The sequence below is a fragment of the Manacus candei genome, unplaced genomic scaffold (genome assembly GCF_025592945.1).
Source record: "Manacus candei isolate 608988 ecotype Guabito, Panama unplaced genomic scaffold, ASM2559294v1 h1tg000005l, whole genome shotgun sequence".
NCBI lineage: Eukaryota > Metazoa > Chordata > Aves > Passeriformes > Pipridae > Manacus > Manacus candei.
Window position 1 is genome coordinate 18,590,686 of NW_026138053.1, and position 27,424 is coordinate 18,618,109.

At 36.2% G+C, this 27,424-nt stretch overlaps 1 protein-coding gene across 4 annotated transcripts in view; it reads right to left on the minus strand.

Moving 5' to 3' along the window:
- Positions 1 to 27,424, minus strand: part of CAMSAP2 (calmodulin regulated spectrin associated protein family member 2) — an 82,220-nt gene that overhangs the window by 21,287 nt on the left and 33,509 nt on the right. For 2 of the 4 annotated variants that reach the window (XM_051808051.1, XM_051808043.1), the window contains exons 3-7: positions 20,401 to 20,562; positions 19,656 to 19,739; positions 14,078 to 14,110; positions 9,758 to 9,899; positions 6,447 to 6,586 (exon numbers count right to left, since the gene is read on the minus strand). In XM_051808051.1, coding sequence (XP_051664011.1) covers positions 6,447 to 6,586; positions 9,758 to 9,899; positions 14,078 to 14,110; positions 19,656 to 19,739; positions 20,401 to 20,562 — 561 coding nt within the window. The remainder of the gene's footprint in view (positions 1 to 6,446; positions 6,587 to 9,757; positions 9,900 to 14,077; positions 14,111 to 19,655; positions 19,740 to 20,400; positions 20,563 to 27,424) is intronic. The other 2 variants (XM_051808058.1, XM_051808066.1) reach the window with 1 other exon arrangement.

The window sequence follows — 27,424 nt, forward strand, 5'->3', positions numbered from 1 at the left end:
AGTGAAAAGTAGACACATAAAAGCTTGACTATTGTATGAAGGACTCAGATATTCCTTCTGAGATTATCTTTGTTTTTCCAAAATCACCAAAGCAGTGTTTACTGAACTAAAAATGAAAGTGCTGTCTGCACAGCCCACTGAGAACAGAGGCTACTTTAGATGTCTGATGGTGAGCCATCATGATGGAAATCACGTTTTCTCACAAGTTATTTTTAGTCAGAAAGGGACGTTAAGAATGATCAAAGGGAAAGACTGATGATCAGTAACAGAATTCTTCGGAAAAACTAGCAGTGGGTCTGTAGTGATCCTGGTATCCAGGTTAGAAAGAATGTAGATGTTATTACCACAGGTTTTGCCTTGATTATGGTGACAAAATTCTAACAGCTTGTCACATGATTATCACATGCACTTACACACAACAATGTTCAGAAGCATAACAGCATTAATAGTAATAAAAACTAGCAAAGCTCTGAGCAGTTCAGACTGGTTCAAGCCCCCTGAACAGCAGATGGCAGACTTGCAGCTTCAGAGATCCTTTTATTTGCTAAACATCCTCATTTGATTTTTTTAATTTGATATTTGCAGACTGTTCCTCAGTGGTATGAAGTCAGCTGTACTGCTGGTACTGCATCATCTGGTGCTGTACCATAAAAACCCTTCTGTTTAACAGATTTTGGAATACTATCTTTTTTGGGGAAAAAAAATCCCATATTCTCTAGCATAAAATCTGAAGTCATTACTTGCTTCTGTACCAAAGGGAGATATAAGCAAGCCTGTTGTTTAAAATTCTATTCTGTTTAAAAAAGGTAAATTATTTTCTTTAATATCTCTACTTCCCCTTCACAGTTTTAAAATCACTATTAATTTTTAAATCAAATTAGCTAGCGGGAATAGTATGTCCAACCTTGCCACTTAAAATAAATTATAGCTTCCTAATACTTATAGGTTTTGGATCTGCATATTTATAGAATAATAACTACAAGATCATATATACAAATGATACAAACAATTTGTCATCAGGCCTGAACCCACTAAAATTGGATGTGAAAGCAGCCATAGAGACTTTTGGACATTTTTTCAAAATTAACATAAAAATACACTGTAAAATTTATATCATGATTCACATTAAAATCTCTGTTCAGCAGGCCAGGAAATGTCACCTCCAGTGCAAATCCACAGTTTTTGTTATAAAAGTGCCAACATAAATGCACCAAGGCTGCAGAAAACTGGACTGTACAGAGGAGGCCAAACTGCAGTTGTGTCTGATCCATGCACCACCAGTGTCCTGTCTCCTTCCACAGGCTAAGAAAAGCCACAACTCAATTTTAAAACCCCAGTTTGTCTTCTTTCAGACCAGAACAAGAGGGAAAACTGTCCGATGAACATCAGTGAAAGCAAACCACCCTGCTTCCCTTTAAATAATGAGTCAGGAACGGCTGGTCCCTCTCAGGGGAGAAATCATCTCTTAAAAAACTGTTCCCTGGTTGAATCTTACTTTTCATTCCTGATCCCCAATCCTTTCAATCCAGCCAGATGGGAATCAAATCCCTGGATGACTCCCACCATACATACCCAACTGCCTCACCAAGCACAGCCAGCTGCTCTCCCGGGTCCTTAAGGAATCCACGGTCACGCTTACAGGGCTTCAGTTGCCAGTTCAGGCTTAGGTTGGCAGCCTGACTGGCAGTGGGTTTTCCACTGAGACTGGAGGGAAAGCTGTATGACATATGTGGACATCCTGCAGCCCTGAATTTCTAGGATTTATCTATGCAATGTATTTGAACATGATTTTTCACATCTCTCGTGCTGATTATAGCTTCTGCTTACATTGTTTACAAAGTCACCATCAATACTACATCAGAAAGTGCAAGTATTCAAAACTGCTCAAGTGCAATAAATATTTTTTAGTATATATCAACCCTTCAGATATCATATTCTCCTGTTTAATTCACCAGTGAAAAGACAAAAAAAAAGTTCTGAAGGATCTGAATCAAAAAAGACTTGACAGTGCAAATGTTTTTTCTGCCTCTCTGGTTAATAGCCAAGTGCAAAAACAAGGTACCTATTCCACGTGCTTAGTTGTGATTCTGCACAGCTTAGAGTGGCCCACATTTAGGTCAGAGGAACGCCCTTTGCAGACAAGAGACAGCAATCATCTCTCAGATTTGCTTCATTTCACATTCTGAAAGCCTTCACTCGGAAAGAAATATGCCTTCTGTATGAGCTTGGGTGAACAGACTCTACAGTTACCAGCACATAGCAGCCAAAGAAAAGAAGCATCCATGATGAGGGGCAGCACACAACAAACAGCCCCCAGGAACTGAGAGGCTGCAGAGATTTCTGGCCCTGTTCAACGCCCAAGAACCCACAAGCTCAGAACTGCAGGACTCAGCCACATCTGTACAGGACCATCAGCACATGCCAGTGCCAACAACAGGTTGTACGACCCCAACTGTGCCCACAAGGGCTGTAGTTATTATATGCAGACAAAGATTATAAGTATATACACACCCCAAGAGACAAATGAACCCCTTGAGAAACTTTCTGGAGATGTTCCCAAAAGCCACTGGTGAGCCAGTATGACCCCCAGCTTCTGGGAGACCACTGGGTTGGCCTCCAACCCCATAAAAATGCCTGAGTGTGTGCGTGTATCTGCATGAACTCTGTGAGCAAATGAATGCATTGTGTGAATAGTTATCTCTTATCAATAGTTCATTCTATTAATAAGCAGTTGAACTAATAAAAGTTGTTCTAATATTGGTTGTGATCTGTGTCTCACCCTCAATTCCCTATCAGAGAAAAGGGAATGTAAAACACACATAGATTAAATGAGTAGCACAAGTTTAGGATCACTATTTAAAAAAACAAAACACGAAATCACACATTTTTGAAGGCTCGGGTAAAGGAATACTAAAGACAGTAATTAACTGCATATCAGTTGATGCAATGCCAAGTTTCCACGTAAACTCTTAAATTATGGGAAACATCAAATGATTCAAGTTGTCTGTCAGCACCCTCTTTGACAGTTAACCTCATAAATTACTTGTTCTTAGATTTGAAGCCTACGGTCCTACTACAATAAATTGACAGAGAATGATCTAAAAATATCAATATAATCAATTACAACCAAATATGTGTTTTTTCTTCTTCTAGAAATACCTTCAACATGTATCTCATGTGACAAATGGAACAGGTGAGATGCTCTTTTTTTTAATTCTTCCTATTCAGAGACCATATATGCCCCTTACAACATCCTTTTAGGAATTATACGTTCCATAAGACAACGAAACCACAAATGCTACAGACCTCCTATTACATCACAGTGCTAATAAACTGCTGGGACAAAGCAATAAAGAAGTCTTTACAGTTCTGCACAGTGGCTCATGCTTCTTGTGATGGCACTTCATGCAAGGTTTTCTATTTCTACAGACTTGTTCTTTGAAAGGGCAGAGTAAGTGCATGTCAAGACACAAGGAAACAGTTCTTTCAGTTCTATGTACGTTCCCAGATTGAGGTGAAGAACAGGATACTTGAAAAATAAATCCTGTCTGAGGATAAAACTGCTTGCAGGAGAAGGGAAAAAAAGTAGTCTGCGCAAGTTAAGAGAGATCTAAGATTTTCTATTATTTCCTCTTGTTATATATACAGGGAGGACTCAAAAAACATTGTGATTATTTTTATGTAATCTCTCTGTACTTGTGTTTGTCTGTCTCAAAGGAAAACAACCAGAACCAGTATGGTCCCTTGTTGGTGCCTCAAGCATCCATGGAATGTATTAAAATATTTTTTTCTTTAATATCAGTAGCCTTAGTAAACAGCTTATGAAGAACTTCACAAATGTATTTTTCTTAGAGGAGGTGAAATAGGCAAGTGAGGAGTAACAAAACTTACTTTCTGCTTCCTTTGATTATGGCACATTAAAGCTGTCTAGAAGTCCAGACAAAGTGGATTTCTCCTCAGTGCTAAAACAGAACTAAGCAAACAGTTTCATCTGTTGCAAAATCAGAGAGCCTGTATCAAAGACTTTAGATGCTTGTTAAGTGAAGTTTTAAATTAATATGACTGTGGTTCTGTGCATTTTGATGGGAAAGCCAAAAGCAGGCACAGTCACACTGGTCAAGTCCAGCACCAAATTTCTGCACCATATCCTGTCTCTAACCTGCCTCGATCTCCTGTGGCAGCACAGTGCAGTGTGCCCTGGGAGGAATGCAAGGGACTACTTTGTGCCTGATCACTTCAGAAGAAGTTCTGCTCCCTTCCTTCTCACAAACTAGCATGAAGTCAGGACACCTAGTACAACTGCTAGGACCACACAAGGCACAGCATTGTAATTCCAAAAATACTGCTGTGACTATTTTCTGGAGGCTTTTTCCAGTAACGTATCAGCAGTTGGTTGTTTTTAATTTTTCTATCACTTCTATGAATGTAAGAGACTTTTAGCCAAAAGCACAGTGGCACCTACTGTGCAGTATGAGCCACTCTGAAAATAGACAGGAATTTCAGCTGATTAAAAATGACACTTCCATAAATCCTAAAACTTCATACTATGTAAATTTTGTAGGCCAAGATAAAAGTGACTTCTACAAACCAGTGTAATTCAATGTGCAATATTTAAAATATCCATTTACAATACAAGCTTTTTCAAAGTGACAATAAAATTCTTTGGAGAACATATGCATTTATTAAAACTGACTTTAATCAGATGCACTGGAAAACTAAGAAAGAGCTCCTTTAATTATGAATTTATTTTTAAAGAAAATTAACTCTTAACACTGGAAAAGCAGAGTTTTGTAGCACTAGCCAAAGTTCCCATGCCAAGTTTTAGAAGAAAAACTTGGCAGCCTTGCTTTGTAGCATTTACATCTAAATAAGCATCTACACCACAGCAACTTGTAATAACATGATCACAAAAGGTCTTTCTCTGTTCTAGAAATACTCAAAATCTTTGAAAGAACTCTAAATCCTGTCTGGAAACAGTGCTCAGAAACAGCAAAATCACTGAGTCTGTAGCACTTTCAAAGTGTAAAGTCTGATGCATCAGAATATTGACAAAATATTTACTACAGTTACTTTGTTAACATTGAAACTTCATAGTGCACACTGGCTTGAGAAATAATTCAAGCCACTACTATAAAATTTTACTGAGTGCTATGAACCAGAACAGGAATAATTAATGCCGTGCATTCCATGGATGTGTAAGCAGAGAGAAACAATCAAAATGCAGTGAAGGAGTCCCACTCGAGATCCTAGTGGTTGTAGGACTATGAACTACAGACAAGACAGACTGCAATGCAGCAGACTTCCCAAGTGTGTAGGTAGATTACTGCATCTGAAATTTAAGAACACCAAAAGCTGACTGAAAGCAGTCACTACGCAACTTTGCGTACATAAAATAAACCAGCAACTGCTAAGTAGTCTAGACTGAAGTCCTCCTGCCTTTACTCACCCTGGCAGCTCATTACTTATTTGAAAAGGATTGGGTTCAACCCTACAGGAGACAACAAAGCCGTATGTGAGCTCTGGCCTCTCAGACTCTGCTTGCAAGATTGCTATAAAGATCATAAAAGCAGTGAAATGACCCAGATATTTAGAAACCAATTACATCCCATCTGCAATGGATATGCTGACTTCAGAAAAATAGTATTTCATTCCCTAAAGGTAAGCCAACAAGAATCTTAAGCAAATGAAGAGTGTTTTATATAGAATAAAGTCTTGGTGAAATATAATGATGAAAAATTTAAGTTACAATTAAACAAGAAATCATTCAGTTGCTCCTTGTTTTCCACATAGCCTTAAAAAATTATAGAACATTGCTTTTTTTTATCCTTCTAAAAGTGCAAAATTTTAGAATGATTGAAGACACTTAATTGCTTATTCAAACAAATGTAGTTGCTGGAATTGTGTTCCTGCTTGTGTTTTGGGCATCAAACCACTGGATTTTCCAATGAAATTAACTTGTAAGTTCACACTTTTACAGAAGTGAAAAAGCTTTAAGTTTAAAAACCATGAAATTATTGTGTACACAGAAATGAGTAAGTACAGTGAGCAATAATTCCATAAACTCTTCAATATTTCCTCCTTTTGTTAAAGCCTTAATACATTTAAACTGATGCAGATCACTATTACATTTTAACAGAAATATCAGAGATTAAATGCTTTAAATAACAGTTAATTAATAAGAAAGAAGATAAAGTGTGAAATAGTTTTTCACAAAATTAAAGTTTTTACAGATCCTTTCACAAGCACTTTTTTTTGAAATACTTTGAAATTACTAGAAAAGCAATGGCCAAAAGAAGGTGGTTTTACATGCTGCTGAAATTTGTGTGTTGCATGCTCCATCACAAGAGATGCCATAGAGCAACAGACCAAAAAAAAAGACTAAATATACCATTAGCGGAACAGTCCTGTGGATGTTGATCACATTTTTATTATTTTTTTTTTTTTACCTTTATGGAAGAAGCTGCATAGAGCATATCCTCAAGACTGAAATGGCAACACTGGTTGAGGTATTCCTGACAAAATTCTTGAATCAATTGCAGATTATACAGGCTGTCAGCCAAAGACATTGTCTCTTTCAAACAAATATCTAAAAAAGAAGAAAAGAAGCAAAGATAAGATACAGTTACAGATTTGCAAAAAAGTGCTTTTTGGCTTTGCTGGATTCTGAAGCATTTTCTGGATTCAGACTTGATTTCTGCTCCCCCACCAGAGACTTTTATATTTCTATTTCAGAAACTAAACAAATTTTAACCTACATTTTATCCTTGCATTTTTATATATTCAGACATTTTCGCGAAAAATAATTTTGTTTTTCACTATTGACAAGTTTATTTGTTTTTGTTTTGCCTTCTGTGAAGATAGAAGTTATAATCTCACCCCTAATAGTTCCATGTAAAGAAAAACCATAATCACTAATGGAATTTTTTTCCAATTAGATTTTCTATGGAGCAATGGCAATAGGAAATGTACATGTTTTCACACCTTTCTCTGTACATATTAGTTCTTTGTCTTTGCACAGGGATCCAAGAGCACATTTTAATGCCATTAACCTTTAATCTTCACAAAAAAAGCAGCTTTAGATTGGTCTTATGTATTTGTGTTTGTGGATTGAGATGCTTGAGATGAGATTTTACAAGGAGCTGAAGCCTGTCACTCTCTGTTTGAAAGTGCTATTTAAAGACAAAGAAGTGGTCACAGTGAACAGATTCATGGTTATACAGTATTCTCTCAATACTATTTATGCCCAGATAACCTCTGTTCTCTTTTTATGACTGCTTCTTGGAAAATTAAGTAGCAATAATAACTTCCTAGAAAAGAAAAAACGACAGTCCTTGTAAAAAGAAGGACTGAAGGAAAAAAAAAGAAATATACTTCCAGAGCGTGCATTACATTTTATTCCTAAAGCAACAGTGTATGACAGAGCTCCACATAAGTTTTGAATTGTTTAGGATAAAAGGTTTCTTCAGACATAGAATCTACTTTGATGCTAGCAGGATAAAGATTCTCATACTGAGAAAGTCATACCTAGTCCATCAAGCCAACCCCACAAACGATGATCAATAGAAAAAAAATGTTTGACTAAACTGACTGAAAGGAGATTAAATTTAGTAATTGAAAATGTGAAATCATGCATTTGGATCTAATAAAATTGTAATGCGATTCACTAGCTGAGAGTGATGTAGAGCACGAAGTTATCGTGTATTAGCCATTGTAAACATATTTATGTGCCTTTGGCATCATGCAGCTATGGAAAAAGCAAACGTGATGCTAAAATGTCTCAGAAAGTTTCTTTCCAGTAGTGACAACGAGGCACTGTACAAAGGTAATGAGATGTCAAGCTAGATTTCTGGGTACAATTATGACCATCCATATTCAAGAAAGATAAACCAAAACTGGACTAGTTGCAGAAGAAGACTATTGAGTATAATAATGAACATGGAAATCTACTTCAGCAGGGGAGACTGAAAAGGCTTGGTTCAGTTGCCTGGTCTAAAATAAGAGAAAGGAAATATATCAAAAAGGTAGGCATCAGATTAGGAGAAGCTATGCAAGCCAAAGGGTACTGCTGGAACAACAAAAGCATGTAAGACAGGTTACAGGGCACACTTAGGTAGAAAGCAAGAATGAGATTTAAAACTCGGTTACAAAAATTGGGTAAGAAGAGTACAGATTTTCAAGAGCTTGACAGTTTTGAGAGAGAACAAGATAAATTCATGAAAGGGATTATATAATTTTGTACAATAGCCATTTCTTGACTCACTGACATAGGAAACCCTTTCTAGTTCTGTATTCCTTCAAGGAAACCTAGATTTGAAAGTTAAATGAAGTCTTAATGAGAAGTGATCTACTTCAGACTACAGAGAACTCTAGAATAATTTTTTTCTTTTTTGTTAATGCATTTTTAAGCATTTTTGCACATGCATTTTTGTTACCCTCCTTTCTTCAGTGCCAGTACAGAACCAAATCTCAGTAAAATTCAACATGCACCAAAATTATGTCATCTAAATACAGGGAAGATGAGCAAAATCTTAAAGTATTTCTAGTTGCTTTGGAGTACCTTTGAATTTACTTCTGAGATAATGATATTTATATATCTTCAGGGAAGATGATGTCAGGACACCTAACAAGAATATTAAAACTAAAGTTCCAAAGATGACATGTGCCTTGTTGTGTTTAAAGTCTGGAGGAAGATGCTGGCAAGTACATATGTGGTTAACGCAAGGAATACAAGGTCCTTCAGACTGTCTGTGTTTTCAGCCATGCTAGGACAGTCAAAAGGAACTGGGTGTTACTCTGTTCAACACTACCCAAGTTTTAACTCTTCCCTAATCACATACAACAGCATGTATTTGGCTACAATATTTATGTAAATTAAAAGTTCTATTTTCCAAAATTCACAAGCTGAAGAAGAATGGTGAACGCGTCTTCATGTCTTTCATCTTCAACACCTACTGTGCTGGAAGCTCCCTATAAAGTGCTTGTATATATGAATTCCAGATTTTAGTCCTTAGTAAGCTTTAAACCCTTGTTCACATTCCTGGATTTCTCAGAATCTTTCTGTATAAGTGTTCCCACGACATCAAAGGTATAATAGCCAGAATACAGGTAGAAAATGATGGGTGTTAGCTGCCAAGACATTTTACAGCTACATGAGCCTCTTAGTTGCCAAGAGGAAGATATAACTTTAACCAAGCTACTGAGGAACAAGATGAAGCTGCTCATCATCACAGACAATTGCTATTATAGAACAGCATGACACCAATACCTTCTAGACTGTATATTTTGGTTTACAAGTGATACAGGAGCTCTCAGATGAACTAAAAGCCCAGAATACAGAGCAACTATTTGCCTTGGAGTGTAGCTATGCAGAGTCTAACTCTAACCTCTTCCATGTTTTATATCTATAACTACTCAGATTCACAAAAAGCACTTATGGAGCTTCAAGAATAAGTTTTGCAGGTGGTTTCAAGTTTCATAGCACAAAGTGCAATGTGTTGTTACAGTCAGATCTGTAATAATATATCTTAAGATGTTTACATTAGTGTGACAACATAAAAGCAAGCACATCAGGGAAGGACATCTTGGTTCCTTTTATTTAAATGTAAAAATAAATAGGTAAAAAGTTAATATTAAACTCACCACACTCAAATGATGCCTTTGGTCTATCGTATTCAAGCACCTTCCCTCACACAGTTATCAAACAAACATTTAGACTTTTATGGACACGTTTACAAGCCAAAAGACATGTTAGACATACCCTCCAGTTTAATGATATCTGGACAGTAGAAGTGGATCAGGGCTGCTAGAGCACAACCATCTGTACCATCTTTCAGCAGATTCTCTACCAATGGAATGCAGGGCAGCTGTTTAAGCAACGTTTGTTCCTTCCTGTAACGAGCCTACAATATAGAATGAAGACATTTAGAGAAACAAAGGCTCTGAAACATATGAAGAAACATATTTATACTATAGGCTTTACACCCTGTTAGTGAAAAAGCAGTATTCAAGAAATAGTTGAATATTCTCAGTATTAAATTTCCTAAAACTATTCAGATTGTGCCGCATTTTGAATGGCATAAATAATATTTAAGAGGAAAGGAATGATACTAATTTTGAGCCTTTCCTTCAAAGTCACCAAGTTTTAATGATCTCTGTATAGCACACTGAACTAAATAGCATTATATACCTTCATTAAAATTTAACACTCGTCATTATACGATCAAAAATTATCTGTGTAAACACAGTGAGACAAACCCTTAGCTAGTGAAACTTCAGTTTACTGGCAAGTCATGACTCTGAAGTTAACACACCCACATATTTTGCCCAAAATCTCATTCTTATATAACTGACTTCATGACAAATTCAAAAACAAGAAAATAATGGAGTTCATCAAATATAGATTATTACTAGCATGTGTCACTATAAGAAGTCATAGAGAAATATTAATGGTCAAGTGTTATGACCATGCAGTAACCCAGTTATAAAAGGAAACATTTTGAAAAACAAGTGGGCATATAAAGAGATCATTAGTTCAGAACGTTGAGATAGCATTTATCTGAAGTGAATATATTTTTAATGAGTTTCTTTCTTTTTTGTGATAGGAGAGGGGGGGCTTACTTAAAAAATGGACTTATCATTCTTAGGTTTTTCCCCCAGTTCTTCTTGGGAAAAAAAATGGAGGTGGAAGAAAGAGGTATAGATTTTAATTTGTTAATATTATGTCCTAAGAAATTTTTAAAGCAGTAGTGAAGGATTACTTTTCCATTCACACCATAGAACTACTTATGATGCCAAGAGTGTTTCTGAGTTAATTTTATTCTATTTAAATTCATCTATACACACTAAACAGCAAGTGTCCCTGTAGGGATTCTAAGAAGTCTTTATGAATGTTACTCTTACAGCAAGTCCAAAGCTGACAGTTCCTATCTCCTACTCTCCATTTTTTGGTTGTGCTGGAGCAATTGCTGATGGGACCGCATGGCAAAACCATCGCTACAGCTACAACAACTCTCCTCCTTTGTTTCTGCAGTGAATGAGTGAGTAGAGATGGAGGTTTTATGGGTGGGGCAGGAATTGTTTAAGTGAGCTTTGCACGCAAAAAAGTCTGTGGAACCACAGAGTAACCCTGAGGGCTATACTTACTGCCACTGGATTTATGTCAAGGATCACATGGGATTATTTCAGTGAATGTTAGTGTCCCCTAACTGGCCTAGGAAGTCAAAGCCTAATCTGGCAACAGCAGCCACATCCGTTCTAGAAAAATAATGGGCTTGTACTTGACCTGGAGAACTTATACTTTAACCAATTAATATTTTTAAAAAATTATTCTTTTTAAAAAAACTTATTCTTTACTTCATACTTTTAGTGCAGTGGTATTTGTGTGTCAAATAAGCTGTAAAAAAATGAAAATCTCATTTTTGCATGCTACAGGAAAAATTCACTAACACCAAACAAAATCATGCTACTGTTATGCATTATTAATATTCTTTTCTCCATGTTCTTACTACTCCCTAGTATTTCTAATCAAATAGGCCAATTATGCTTGCAGTGGAAGTTTATTCTTTTTCACTGTGGCAATCCACTGTCCCAATATGATGAAAATCCTGCAAATTTCAGATACCATGTGACTGTGTCTGTATATGTCCTCCTCAAAATGACTGAAATTAAGTCTATGAAATACTACCATTTAATTATGATTAATCATGAATAATGATAACAGATATGGGATACAGATGGACTCAACACCATGGTCAACAAGCTCTGTGTAATTTATATATTCTTTTGAATAGCATCTTTTAACGGAGTATTCAAAAATAGTTGAAATCGATAACACAGTGGTCTTGCACAGTAAATCCCGTGAAGAAGTATAATGCCACTTTAATGAGACTTTCACTGGCCTTACAAACAGTGCACACAGATGCTAGAAACTGTGTCATATCTTTAAAGTGGACCTAGAAAGAGGACTTAATTCATTATAGAGTATGCCAGGCACGTTACTTCAGGAAAAATAAACCCATATAACCTGATCTGCTAGGTTCAGTAGGGTATAGCAGGCATCATGTTTCAATTTGGTTGAAAAGAGAAATTATACTGAAAAAACCAAAAGACATTGGTAATTGTGCTGCATTTTTAATAAACTTCAATTTGAAGAAACCCTTCTCATCAGTTGCAATGCTTGCTACTATATATATGGATGCAAGAACGCAAAAGATTAACCTCTACATTTATGATGAAGCTCTAGTGCTAATTAAAACATAAATGCTAATTCAGGCATCTTCCTTCTGAGATCCAAACCCATCCTGATCTAGCATCTTTGAGCTTATACTTAAAACAAGTAGTCGAGACACTTGCCTACAAACAAGGTCAGATAAAGAAGAGCCAACAGCACAGCAGCTACCCTGCCATAAGTGCTTGTGTGTATTCAGAGTTAATCATTAATAATGAATGCTCTTACACATTTACCAGGCAGTAGATAACATGTTATAAATTTACTTCTCCGAGTAAGTTTTTAGCTGCCTGTATGCTCAGGAATCTCTCTCTAGGAAACATTTGTTCTTTATAAAAGGAAGAGGCAGAAGACTGGCTGAACTGTTAAGAGCAGCTTGAGCCATGGCCTCCCTATTGTATTTTCAGTAGCACTCGGGTTTCAACTGAACCAACAACTCAAAGTAACATAAATACCACTGGTTTGAGTTGTCTGTGGACAACTGGCAGGTAAACTGGAGTTAGCTTTTCAATATACTGAACGTTCTATATTTGAATACCATTTTTATGCAAAGAAAGAGCGTCAGTAGCAAACTAACACCCTAGACAAGAATAGAATACAAGCATATTCTAAAACTGCTTTGAAGTAGCCATCCTAATTTGTGAAAATGAGACCAAAAAAAAGTGCTTAAATCTTGGGTTTGTTTTTTTTTTTTTCAGTATTCCCTCCATTTAGTTACACTATCTTAATTCCAAAATAAAATTGAAGGACTATACTGTGAAGGGCAGTGTATTTGTGTGTCATCACTGTAACAGATAGCATTTTAGAGAAATTGCCCGCAGAGACTGTTAGGAATTTGAATACTGATTAGTCTGCTGAAGACAGTACTTTTAAACTGGTTTTCCAGACACCAAGTAACTTCTGTTGTTGCCTTTATTGTTATTTTCAACTCTTTCTGCAATGTAAGAACAGCCTTTTACTAATTATGACAGCAAATATCTGAGGGACTGTTGTATCAGTTACTTGGTAATCCTTAGAGCAAAGATAGTTCAGAATTAGTTCTCTGGAATTCAGACTAGAAGTATGCAATTCTGCATGTACCTAAGCAATTCTGCATGTACCTAAGCAATTCTGCATGTACCTAAGCAATTCTGCATGTACCTAAACAGCTGACTGTTTTGTTCCCAGTAAAACCTGCTGGAGAATAAATAATCTGAATGCATTTCAGGGGTGAATTACTGCATGATAGAGGAAAGTAATGATAACACCAAGTTGACACAGCACAGAGAAAACAAACTTGATTATTACTGCAGACATGAACAGTTATTTGTTATTGCTTTTAGTGAAATTATAGTCTCACTAAAAGTAGACTGCTTTGGGTTACTTTGTGTGGGGAGAGATTAAAGCAGTCTTAAATCAGCTGAAAACATAGGGAGTTCTAGACAAATGGTGTAATGATTGCATATAATAAGATTTCAGATTCCATGTAGCATCAATAATCAAAAGCTATTTCTTCAAGCCTCTTTTAAAAAGAGAATTCGTATCAAATAGTATGTGATTACTGAAAGCTTATGAAAAAGTAGTTTGCAAATTCCCTGATCATTTGACATGAGTTAATATTGGGTAGCACTGCCTTGAACAGACCCACTGACTGCTTGAAAAGTAATTCCTTATCCAGCATTATATCTCTTTTCTTTTGCACAGATTACCTTGCAAAGTAGGCTTCTGCAGTATGCATATCTTTGTGGGGTAATCTCTTATAAAATTATCTCATACAGATAAATGAAACGAATGATTAGACCAGCATGACATGGACAAAGCCATTCCCAAAATAAGCAATTTGATCAAAGTGAAGCAGTTGGGCAAACTTACAGGAACCAGTTTCCAAAACCATTTGGTAGGAGACTTCAGAGGAAGCAGTAGGAAAAAAGAATAAAAGCAAAAAGCAAAGGAAAAAAAAGGAACATTTTATCAGATTTCATAAATTACTTTTACAAAGCAATTTTCTTTAACATTCTCAGTTTTGTATAACAGTGAATTGTAATTTAATGGTAAGCATTAGTGCACCGTAACTTCTGCGTATTGAGCTAATTAGCAGCAATAACAGTGGAGAAATATGTCTGCACTCTTTGTAGATCAACATTATAATTTTCCCACATGAACAGATAAGATTGTCAGATCAATGCAGTTTTATGAAATGCTTTCACACATCTAATTGTACTCTACATATGCAATCCGACTGAGGAATTCATTTGAGACTTGAAGTCATGATCACAAGTATCAAAATGAACACCAGCAGCACACATGAGGAAGCAGGGAAGCTAAAGCAATGGAAAAAAGGATAAACACACTGTAGTACAGTACAACCAACTGCAGTGAAGCTTGTGTTAGTTACTTCAAGCCAAACAGTAACATTCAACAGTATTTTTAAACAATCGTATGACAGTTTTCAGAACAACAAGAGGTACAGGCAGTTATATTTTTGCAATGACAAATCACATTAGCATCAGCTGCATGATGTGCAATGACCTGAAATGCAGATGGAGTTCTGACTGCTGGCAGAGAATGATCAGATCTGGTACATACAACTCTAAACTCATACGTGATCAAAAAATACTAATCTGAAGCACACTGAAGTAATTGATTCTTCTCTGTAACTCTACACACTAGTTTGGCATAATACTTCTACTATTAAGAATAAAAATATTGTATATCAGTACTATAAATACACACAGAAAACTTTATCATTCTATGGATTTCATTTTAGGAAAAATAAAAATCAAACCCATTACCAAAGTGCAGGAAAGAATTTTTTTTTTTAAATGAAGATAAATATTTTCTTGGAGTGATAAAAACATAGTTTGAAAACTGCTACGGAAAAAACTGTAGCGGAACCTTATTATTTTATGTAGTTGTTAAACCTTTAAAACAGCTCCAGTAATGATACAAAGCTTTTATGCAAAAAAGCTATTGTGCACTAAAGGGTGTCCATTAGTAGCAGGGCTATTCTCAATATTCTTCTCCTCTATTTAACTGGATTGTTGCAGTAGAGAATCCCAAAGGCACTGGGAAAGAAATTAACTACAAGATACATGCTCATGTGTGGCTCTGGACATTTCTGTTGTCACACCCAAATAAAGCACTTTCTACAGGGTTCAGTATCTCTTTATATCACTGAAATATAGTCAAAGTATGGGAAAATATGTGAATTTGAAAACAAATAATCTTAATTTTCAACTGTAATCAGGAATTCTAAACCATATCATAAAAGAGGGTTTTAGATAAATTGACTGAGAACAGACCTAGGCTGCCTATTATTCTGCTTAACTCTGATAGGAACATTCTTCTTGGATTTATCAAGGTGAAGTGTATTTCAGATTCGGACTAAAAAAGGCCACCAATGTCTATTTAATGATAGGCTGAAGAACTACTCTTTGGAAAAAAGCACAAATTTGTTTCAATTCTCAAGACTAGCTCTCTGAAACAGTAACTGAACTCAAAACTAGTAATCCAATATATATTTTTATTTATCCAGTTGGTTGAAATTATAGTTGAGATGACTATGATTCAAAGGGGTGAAAGATTTAAGATAATCAAATTTAAATTCAAAATTACCCCAAGATTTATAAATATATGCTTTGTAAAGCCACTTAAAGGAAAAGAGAGAAAGAAAAGCTGAAATCTCTTGGACAACATAATGGGAATTCAATGGGTGTTGAACTGTCACTTTCAATCAGCAAGAACAAACTTTTTTCCTCTGGAACTTCATAAAAATCAGTCACTATAAAACAAACTAAGCAGAGAATCCTGGCTGACTTCTCCCAATGTTTAAAAACACAACAACAACGAAAAAACCAAAATAATCCCCCACAAAACAAAACAAAAGCTGAAAGGACAAAAAGTCTTCTTTACAAGGAGACTTTTTTATCCCCCCAACAAGGTTTTAAACGTGACTATGATAAATTGAATTCATCCTATGGTGCCAAAACATGGCAGTCATGTCTTTCATTAATTACTTGTTTCTGCTATCTTCTTTGCACCATCATTTGTGTTCATGCAGCTGTGCATTAATCAAGAAGCTGATTCTGTTGCAAATTTTTCTTCTTGACAGGTTAGCTTTTGCTAGCAGTGTGGATTTATGAAACATTAAATTGAAAGTGGAACTACAGCGTTAGTGTTTTACCTTCACGCAAAAAGTCGCACTGCTTAAACTAATTTAAAAAAAACTTTTGAAGAACACAGGTACTTGATGAATACTCATACATTTGTTTCTCTCATAGGATTTGCATTTACTTGTCTTAAATCTGTTAAGACTGATTCAGTCTCAATCACAGAAGCAGATGGGAAAACAACAGGTTTTTGAGAATGCTCCAACTACATCGAAAATCAATAGTTTAACCAGTGCAACTGTGCAGTCACTACATATTATCCAATGGAAGCCTGAAAACCAAAGCTATTTACTACAAAACTGGAAATCCTAGTTGTGAAAAAAGATGCAGAGACTCTACCAGAAACGGATGAGGTTACCACAAATCACCAGGTGATCAAGATCCAGAGGACTACCTGGAACTTAAAATCATATAATACTCCTTCCTCTCATCTTCTACAGACAGGCAGTAGCAGAATTAAGTGAAAGAAAACAAAAGCAACCTCATAATGTGTTAGCACTGGTTTTATCCATCCAGAAATATAAAATAGGTATATCTTGTCAGCTGTATTATCTACTAATCTGTTTATATGATGCTTAAAACTTTTAGAAACGTAGAGATTTATTGTTTACTGCAAAAAGGTTCACTACAGGTTTGTAACAAGACAGTAAGGCATTAATTTTGCAGACTTGAGGGTTACACTGACATTATTTTTCACAAGTGATTATGAATTTATCACAGTAGGATATGATGAAATTATTAAAAAGTCTACTTGTTAGTTTTACTTCACCTTTTAGGTACCTGATTTTACTGCTTCTTGGCCAGAAATTAAAACTGAAGGAAAGTTTTCCCTAATGACTAGAATGATCTGTTCTTCCCATGTTTGTTTGGTCATCTTTTTAATCAGCGGAAGGGACATTCATAATTTAAATTTAGTTCTGAAACATTCAAATATCCAAAGGTGTTTGCCTAGATCAGAAGGGAGATTGCAAAGTTTCTTAAATTTTAGAATGGAATCATCACCTTTTGAACTGCTAATTGTGTAGGTAACCCAGAGAACCTAAATTAGATAACAAAGCCCCAACCTGAAAAGGATGGTGGAAGACAGAAAAGCTGCACAATGGAACATTCCAGTTCCCCTTCATGCTAAGTTTTAAGATACAAACAGAAGCAGCAATTAAGAGTTTAAAAAAATTGAAGGAAGAAAATAAAAACAATTGAATCCAGCTACTGAGAATTAAGCTACAACTGTAATATGAGAATAAAAATGTTAAATAAATATCTAGAAGTATACTTTAATTTTTTCCATAAAAATGGAAAAGCATGTTATATTCCTTTAGTTAAAACAAAGGCAGAATTTAATTCTCCCCCTTTTTTAATCTAAGAACATCTACTGATACTAATAGCTAAACCCAGGAATAGCATGAAATGAAACATTATACAGATATTTCAGCAACACCCAAACCTCATAGAGGAATTTAGCTACAGTTCTGACACAGTTTTGCTGAGTACAAGTTGGAAGGTCAATGCTATCATTGATTCTGAGCTCTTAAAAGAGAAATGCATGGACTGATACAATATGGAGCCAGATAATCAGGGTAAAACACCTGGGTATCAGGGAATGAATACTGGGATGCTTGACCAGAGTCAGCTGATAATTTAACAGAAACTCCTGTGAGGAACTGACCAACTTGATTTGAGGCATTTGACCCACCCAATGCATCTGCATTAGTTTGCCTTGTAAAGCCATCATGACAAAAAGAATAGCTGAGATTTCATAGTAAATTAGTCATCAGTTGAACAGACCAGTGTTTCTCAAAGAAAACTCGGAGTTAAATAATCTGAATCAACAATTGATTCAAGAATGCTGACATTGAAGATAAATTATAAACTAAAAATTTTATCATTTTATTCCTAATATAAAATGCAAACTACAATATAAGTAAAAATAATACAAATATAGATAATACAGATAATTTTATGGCATTGCTCTGATAACAATCTTTTTTATATATATTTGTTTGTCATATTATGACTCTCATGCACTTCGAATTTTAAAAATTATTCTCATCTTTCCAAGAGACCTAAAAACCACATAAAACTACCTACTATTATTTTCAGCAAAAAGAAAAATCACTGGAGGACAGAGGTACACAAGTTATCTCCCTGCCCTCTGTTTACGTTGTTTTATCTAAATTTGAGAAATGAACTTGTCAAGGACATCTCATTTTCCAGATTTGTAATCTACTATCACTACTGAACACATCTTAAATTTTCCATATCAGGGTATATGCATCGGTCACACTACTATTGTAAAACCCACCATTTTCTTTTGCTGAGTCACATCCTAATTAGCCTTCATCATCGTTCCTTATATTTAAAAAACCCCTACAAATTGAAGGACATTCACTACATTCATGTTTTTTGAAGCTGAACATCTAATCTGGCCTGGTAACCCACAACTCCTTCAGAGCAGCTTTGAAAAGGAGACAGCAGCTTACATGACAACAGACCAGGAGAGGAACAAGGATTACAGCCTTGCAGGAGCTCAGAAATCTGCTCTGCATTCAAGTGCAGGGATAATACCAAAGGGTGTTCAAACTGATTACCAATTCCCCAATAATAATTATATCTCAGTAAGATAAATGATCTTGTTCTGAAGCAAGCAATTTTACATACTCTAGAAGTGTATGCTATCCCTCTGTATTTGGGTGAGTATATAATGCTACCTAATTATCTGAACCCCACAAACAAAAGAAAAAAAATCCTGTTGGGAAAGGAAATCAAACATAATCTGTTTTTATTGTATATATGATAAAACCTGTAATCAACCAGTATTTTGGATCATAGCCAGAGCAATACTCCTCATGATGTTACATACAGATCTCTCATTTGAGATTCAGACAATACACAAGGAAAAATATCATTAAAAACCATGAATACAACGTGCTATTTTTTGCATATCAGATCTGACTGTAGATCTAATTCATTCAAAAGTATTCATTAATCTTAACAAATTCCTTATCACTAACATAACAGATGTTTCCCCACTATCAAAGATTTATTTGTCAAAAGGAACAACTGGGAATAAAAAGTGCAATTCTATTAGTTTTACTTTTAAATGGGTATTTTAATGAAAATGATAAAACTAATAACAAAATGCATACTACAAGTTTTCTTTCTTTAACAAGCAGTTATAAGTTCAATGTCTGCAAATGTATATTTACATACTATATGCAAGTAGTTTTTGTTTACAGATAAATGCTTATTCTAGTTTAAAATACCTTAACTTCTACACCTACCTTCTGACCTCCTGCAGATTCTGCACCGTGATGCTCTTTTAGCTTTTGTTCCTGTTCCATGATGTCTTTCAAATGCTCGTTTACCTAGAGACAAAATAGTTCATTCAGTTGTCTAAGAAACAAATCATAGAAATTACAAGCTTTCAAAAGGTCTACAAATTACAACCACAGAGTTAACTAAAAAGATAAAACAACTATTTCAGACTAAATCCCTGAAGCAAAATCAGCCAATGTCAGTCTCAGATGCAGTCTAGGGTCACTACTTGTTAGCTTTACATTGTATGAACTACCTTGCCCCTATTATGCTCGATCATATTTGATTAACAGTGTATCCTTGTTACTTGATTTGATGATGCAGTGAAGGTAGATCACTTCAAGCAAGAGGTGTTCAAACTCAAACAGAATACCTTTGGGTTTAGGTTACACAATGAGATGACAACTTCTAAAGAGCCAGGAAGGACCCTCGAGCAGCCATCATGGCACCTCAATGTGACAGTGACAGCTAAGATGTCACATGTAATGTACATTACAGTACTTAGTAAGCCTTCCCATTTATTTGGTTCATACAACATGCTTAACTTATTTCTGCAAACTTTGTTTTTTATTATTCATAAACAGGATAAAGGAACAGTCTTTATCAGACACAGTGCTGATACACCTACATACACAGATATTCTACCCTCTCATCCCTAATCGAATCACACAGGCTACAAAGAAAGTCAGCCTGCCTTTCCAATACTCATACCTTGTTTATCCAGTACATGACAGCATCCTCAATATCATAAGGTACATCTGTAGCTTGGAGGAAGGTTGAATACTGCTGAGTGCAGGCAATCACTTTCTCAACGCTGACCATCTCCACTGTATATGCCATCATGAGGGTATCAATCATGGCCAAGTGAGCACTCTGCAACAAGAAGCAGCAATACCTAATTAGCTTGCAAAACAAAAGATCACTTTCTTATGGATTGCTTGTCAACACAGCCACATACGTGAAAAGACTGAAACTATAGTTTTCTGTCTGGTTGCCAGCTTTTGGCAAGTGAAAACAAACATAACAGATTTGAGAACACAAATTAAATTTCAAATTAAAATAACTCCTGTAAGAAAATGAACACAAAAATTAAAGAACTGAAAATGAAAAGAATAAGCAAATTTAATGATTCAAACATCACCTCACCTTTAACAGAGCTAAAGAGATCTTTTAAATTTGTTACCATAGGAAAAACACCCCCCCCGCCTGATCAATGTTATTTGTACTGGAAATAAAAGCTGAGACTGCCTGCTAAACAACCTTCATCATCACGAAAATGCTGCATTAATATGTGAAAGTTTATCTGTATTTAAAGTCATAATCCAGGAAGAAGACACGATTATACTAATCTTTAGCAAAACCCCCAACATTATAGAAAAATACATTTTTTCTTCTAGTATATTAATTATGTTATGCAGATGCAGCTATATATGCTCAACTAGGTTTAAAATAAGCATGTACTGATAAATAAAACATAGCTTCTTTTAAAAGATGAGGTACATTTCTCCTTATGTTATGTCTTAAAAGACAATGGCTATTTCACAGTTTGTAATACTTAAAAATAAACAAACTCCCCCTGCCCCCCCTAAAAAAAACCCAACAAAAAACCCAAATGCAGCAATAAAAAAGAGGATGACAACCAGGATTTACATTAGATTCTTGTGATTGAATAACAAAATGACTGTGGTTTGCAGAGGCAGTGCCTACAGCTAAACAGATTTCCTTCGTCTTCATGATAACAAAAACAGAAACAGTTTTCTAAGTATTAAGTAAGATTTCCCATGGATTAGAACAATTTCCAAAGACGGTATTTTTTAAAACACTGACTTTAAACACAGCTTACAATGCAAACAAAAATCCCCAACACTTGCTAACACCATCACTTCAATGCTATGAAAAATATTCATATAAACATCTCACAAGGTAGCTGTGACAGCCATGGTAACAGCAATGAACAACATGAGTCACACGGTAATATGCTATCTAATCATCACACTTTAGGTACTTCATGCGCATAATTCATTCCAGAATTTCCTGCAGGAAATGAACAGATCCAGACTTCATGCTGCCCTTAGTGTTTGTACCACCAATGACAGTGATGATGCTGACCTCAGAAGTAGGCAGCAGCATATACCAATTTTTTTAATGCAGTTAAGTTGCTTTGTTTGACAAAAAAAAGGCAAACTACACTCACTTTATCTAATAAAGACATTCACAAAACTGTTCCTGATAGCCAGCCTTCCTGGGACAAGCTTATTCTCCTTGGCCCCTGGATGTGACCTGAGAGCCCTGTGTGCCCCAGACTCCATCTGTGCTCCCAGCAGCAGCAGTGGAGCCAGGCTGGGAACCAGCATCTCCTCACTCCTGACACTACCGATGGACCCATTCAGAATAAACTCCTTCCACTACCATTATTGTGCCTTATGAATTTACTTACAGACCTTTATGAACAAATACTGATACAAGCTCTTAGGGGAATAATGGAAAGCGCTGGGGAGCTGAATTCTTGCCACTCAAAGTATTCAAGAAGGAAAAGAGTATTGCCCATATCCAGCCTCCCAAGGAGCCTGCACTCCAGTGGGCAATGCAGCAATGCTATCCAGGGATGCATAAGCTACTCCTTTGTTGGCCCAGCAACGCAGAGAAAAAATCAAGTCATTAACTACCAGTACAGTCCCCCAAAATGTTGTGAGGGACTGCAGAGCCTGGGTCAGCTATACAAATCCATGCAATTCTGGCAGGAGTTTCCAGCACAGACTGCAGAAGGGTAGTTTAGCATATGTAGTACACAAGAAAGAAGGGAAGATCTGGATCATCTGTGACATCCAGGGGTCATTGATCTAATAATCTTTCCTTGCTACATCTTTCTTACCTAGCCTGAATGGCTCCTGGGTTAAAACCTTGTGCTGTTTTCAGAACCTCCCCAGGAGGTGAAATGAAGATATAATTAAAACAGCAAGAAAATACTGGATTTGCCTTTTAGGAGGAGGTGGTGCAAAAAAATCATGTTTCGCAGTCAAACCTAAGAGTGGCCTCATACAGAGTGCTACTGCTACAAGTGTGTTGGGGGTCACCAGTGCTGATCCAGAACTGCTCACACTGCCTGTGCACGAGGGGATTGTTTTCATCCCTGCCTGTGGGAGGACACTGCCTTCCACTGAGGTCTGACAACCAAGGAAGTTGCAAGCAGGTGTGGAAGCAGCATCTTTTTCCCCAGCTGTTGATCTATGACTAGTACACTGGGTACTACAGCTGTGCTTTGAGACTGGCCTGCAAGAAAAGCTATCCCTGGAAACTCTCCCAGAGGAATTTAGTAGCCCTCACCTCCTGTGCTGGATCATCAGCTTCTCTGGAAAACTTGATCATGCCTATAAAGTGGATTGCCAACAGAGAGAGAATGCCACTGAAGTGTTGCTAAAACTGCAAATATGCTCAATACATTATAAATACATTAGGAAAATTAAATTATTTACATTTAGTTAGTTGAGTCACATTTTTATTGTTTCTAGTAAATCATTAATGAACTGCAAACTACTTAAGCAAACAGAGGGAACAATGAAGGGAATGACCTTAGATAATGCTTTGTATTATCAAAACTAAGTGTAATAAACTTTTACCCACACCGACTAAATTCATGTCACAAACTTTATTTTACATAAACAATCAAATACAAGCATTTTCGGTCTCATAAGTGACTCCAAGTTATTTTCTTTAGAATCCAGGCAAGACATTCAGAAGATTTTTTTAAAAACATTAGCTAATAAAAAGAAGAATGAGTATTATCCTGAGAAACAAACAACAAAATTGCTATTTTTTTCAATTAGCAAAAATCAAGCTTTTGTTCTCTTACTAATAAAAATATTTAAAACTAGTAACATATATGGATTTATTCTCCCAGAAAATTACAAGCAACTAAATAAACACACAGGATAACAGGTATCTAAAATAGTTGGTTTTTAGTTTGGTTTGTTTGGGTTCTTTTTAAAAGGAGGTACAGAAAGAATGAGAAAACTATTTAATTCCATATACAGCTCTACTGGTTTTCTTCCACTTCTTCTGTAAAGAGTAAGACAAGCTGCATTCTTTTACATCTCCTGATCCACTATGCTCAATGAGAAAGAGTAAATTAAAAACCACACTACAAATATAGTGTGCTACTGTTCCAAATACAGGCTTTGACAGCATAACTGCTGAAGTTCTCTAAAAAACCCCAATTTTTAAGAAATTCTATGGATTTGCCTTTCTCACCAAACAACATATTTTAGGTACAGCTAAAAAAAATCAAGTGGGACAGCTCACTTTTACTAGCTGAATCTGCAATTATGAGTGAATTACACATGGAAGCAACTTTTCATATCTGAGGGGGAAACAGAAACCACTCTGAGGTGGGCAGAAACTACGATCACCACTCAGCAATGTCCTCTTTCTCCAGACAAGCCTGTAACACAACACCTGAAGGAAGTCCCCAGGAGCCGTGATGACTGGTATCAAGACAGTAGGTTAAATGCTGATATTTCCTCTGAGCATTCTGATACACAGCATAGAGGCCCAGGCAGGATTTCATGCTGTCACATACCTCCCACATCCAGAATTGCAGCAAGGCATATATGAAAAAACATCACAGAATCACAGAATAGGATGAGTTGGAAGGGGTCCACAAGGATCATCGAGTCCAACTCCTGGCCCTGCACAGGACCAAGAGCATTGTCCAAACACTTCTTGAACTCTGTCAGGCTTGGTCCTGTGACCACTTCCCTGGGGAGGCTGTTCTAGCAACCCAATCACCCTCTGGGCAAAGAACCTCTTGCCAATACCCAACCTAAACCTTCCCAGACACAACATGAGGCCATTCCCTTGGGTCCTGTCACTGGTCACCACAGAGAAGAGAACAGTGCCTGCCCTTCCTCTTCCCCTCACGAGGAAGTTGTAACTGCAATGAGATCTCCCCTCAGTCTCCTCTTCTCCAGGTTGAACAGCCCAAGTGACCTCAGCCACTCCTCACACAGCTTCTCCTCAAGGCCCTTCACCATCTTCATTGCCCTCCTTTGGACACTCTTATGGCTTAATATCTTTCTTATATTGTGCTGGTCAAAACTGCCACAATACATGGTTCCGAAATAAAACTAAAATTAGAGAAATAAGGGAAAAAAATTAAAAAATCACACAGAGTAGAATGAAAGAACATTAGAGAAATATCTTTTTTAAAAAACCCCAACAAACAAGATCAACATAGCAGCAGTGAACAACACAAGAAGTAATACACTTTTTACAATAGTGTTAAGCAGAGATTTGGTTTAAGCCAATTCAAAATATCTTTTCATTCTTTGATCAGTCCACTACAATAGTGCAAAGCACTAAAGTCTTAAATAGAACACGACGACATATTAAAAAAACACAAAACCTTGGATTTTATTTTCTAAGACACAAATGTGGTTTTGTCTTGCCCAGCTACAGCCTGCACAGAGCACAAGAGTTTTAACTTACTAATCTTAACAATCTCATGTAATTACTAGTTAGTTTCTGCCCTGTAATGTAGGTTCCACAGCTTTTCTTTCTACTGCTGAATACTTCAATAAGAAGCTTACTGATCTGTAGAAGAAAAATTATTCTGAGCATGACTGCTAATGCCTTCCCTGTCTGCCTAATGTTTGATTACAGAGCTTGCTTCATGTCCCTTGAAGAACTGAAAACAACTTCATTAAAAGAGTACTAAGCAAAAGGTGCATATGATACTGTACACACAGATACTTAGGGATAAATATTGCAAATTACAGACAGCACCTGTATTGTTACCTACTACTAAGGATATTTCTCATATCCCATTAAATGATATTCAGGTCAGGAGTTCTCTTATGACCTACCTCCATAAGAAAAACATAGACAAACCCATTTCCCACTACCGTGCTTGAAGAAAGAGGCAGAAAGAAAAAGACGATATAATCGTTACCCTCGCGCTGAAAATAAAAGTCCCCCAATCTCACTATGCTTTGGCCAAGAGATTTGATCCTTGACAGAATACGGCTTTTGTAAACACACATATGTACTCCTGTTCTTACTCAAGTTGGTTGTGCTTCAAGAATTTTTTTGCAAGAATTTTGTGAAGGAATTTGGTCATATTTTTTAAAAAAGGATCATTACACTGTAGTCATCACTTGCACAACAAATACATATATTTCTAGCTAAATTCTCTAAAGATTTTGCCTAGACTAGATCAGGCACTTGAGCAAAGAACAGATGAGATCAGCTCTCTACATTTAGCTGGCAGAATTTTTATATCCATTGCATCAGTAGTTATGTATGTAACTAACCATTCCTATCTTCTGAAAACAGAGGTTCAGATACTTCTCACACAACAGTAAAAAACAGTAATTCCGATGGTTTGATGAAACTTACTCAAGAACATATATGGAATAACTGGTATAAGATGTACTTAGGGAGAAAAACAAAAAGTAAAAACAAGAGTTGCTGATATCCAGAGTAAAAAACACACAGTAACAGCAGGCAAGGGAAAGCACACAGGAAAGGTGTGCCACCAGCAGTGTGAGGATCCCCTTCTGTACCACTCTAACCCACGTCTCTGAATCCAGCTCCCTTGCAGATTCTGTGCACAGCACAGTTCAAGAAAGCTGAGTAGCTTTAGCCCCCACACTCCCTTTTCCAGGGATTCTCCCCAGATAACCCAAATCTCAAATGAATCTGCTAGCATAATGAGATATCATCTAAATTCCAAGTCTTAACTAAGAGTGGAAAATTGCAGAATTTCAGCTCAGGGAAGGCATAGACCAAGCTTGATATTGCAGGAGGTGAGGAAGGAATTCATGAGCAGTGATAACTCTATTACAAATTTCACCATCATTTATACAGCAAATTGAAGAAAATTCTGATACTACAAAGGCAACAAATTCCAAAATATTTCAATTAACAAAACAGAGCAGTCTGAAGTAGTCAGTTCTGCTCTGTTTGATGTTTTTGGATGTAGTTCTTCTCTAGCCTCACACAGTACTTATGCCTAAGCACAATCCCAAAATAACCTCAGTTGTCTAGTTAGTCTTGTCCTGCAAGTGAACGATCATGTGGAATTACCTCCTCGCTGCATTGTCATGAAGAACAAGCACTTGACTCTGATAAGATGCTTATTCAGCAAAAACGGGCACTACTGAGTCATGCTAAGCACATTGAGGCAGGTTCTGCAAGGTAGAGGGAATGGTTTTTACTTTCAGTATTTTTATAGCTTTCTGTATTTGGTTAACTTTTTTAATTTAGCAATCTCTTATATGAATATATATGTTAAAAATTCATTATTTGACTGACTATACGCAGCTGACACAGGAAATGTAGTTCACTTCCATAAAAAGGATTTGTTAGGTACAGATACTTGCTGAGTTAAGCACTTTGATAGCACTTCTAAGTTCTACCTAAGGTCTCTTCATTATGCTTGTTAGGGAACTTAATTTGATGTACTAACTCAATCCTAACTAAATATCTAACAGAGGTTCCCAGCTTCTTTCTGAATCAAATAACCAAGTGAGACCTTGACCTATTCCAGGTCATAGTGAAACAAAATACCTGTACAACACACACTGGAATCAGGAACCAGCAAATTATGTTCATCACATTATTTTAATTTTGTCATATTTAATAGTTTCACACAACCTACTTCGATTTTTTTTTTAATATACTTAACGACTACAAGTTGCCTGTATCTTATTTACTGGAAGAATCAAGTGCCTAATGG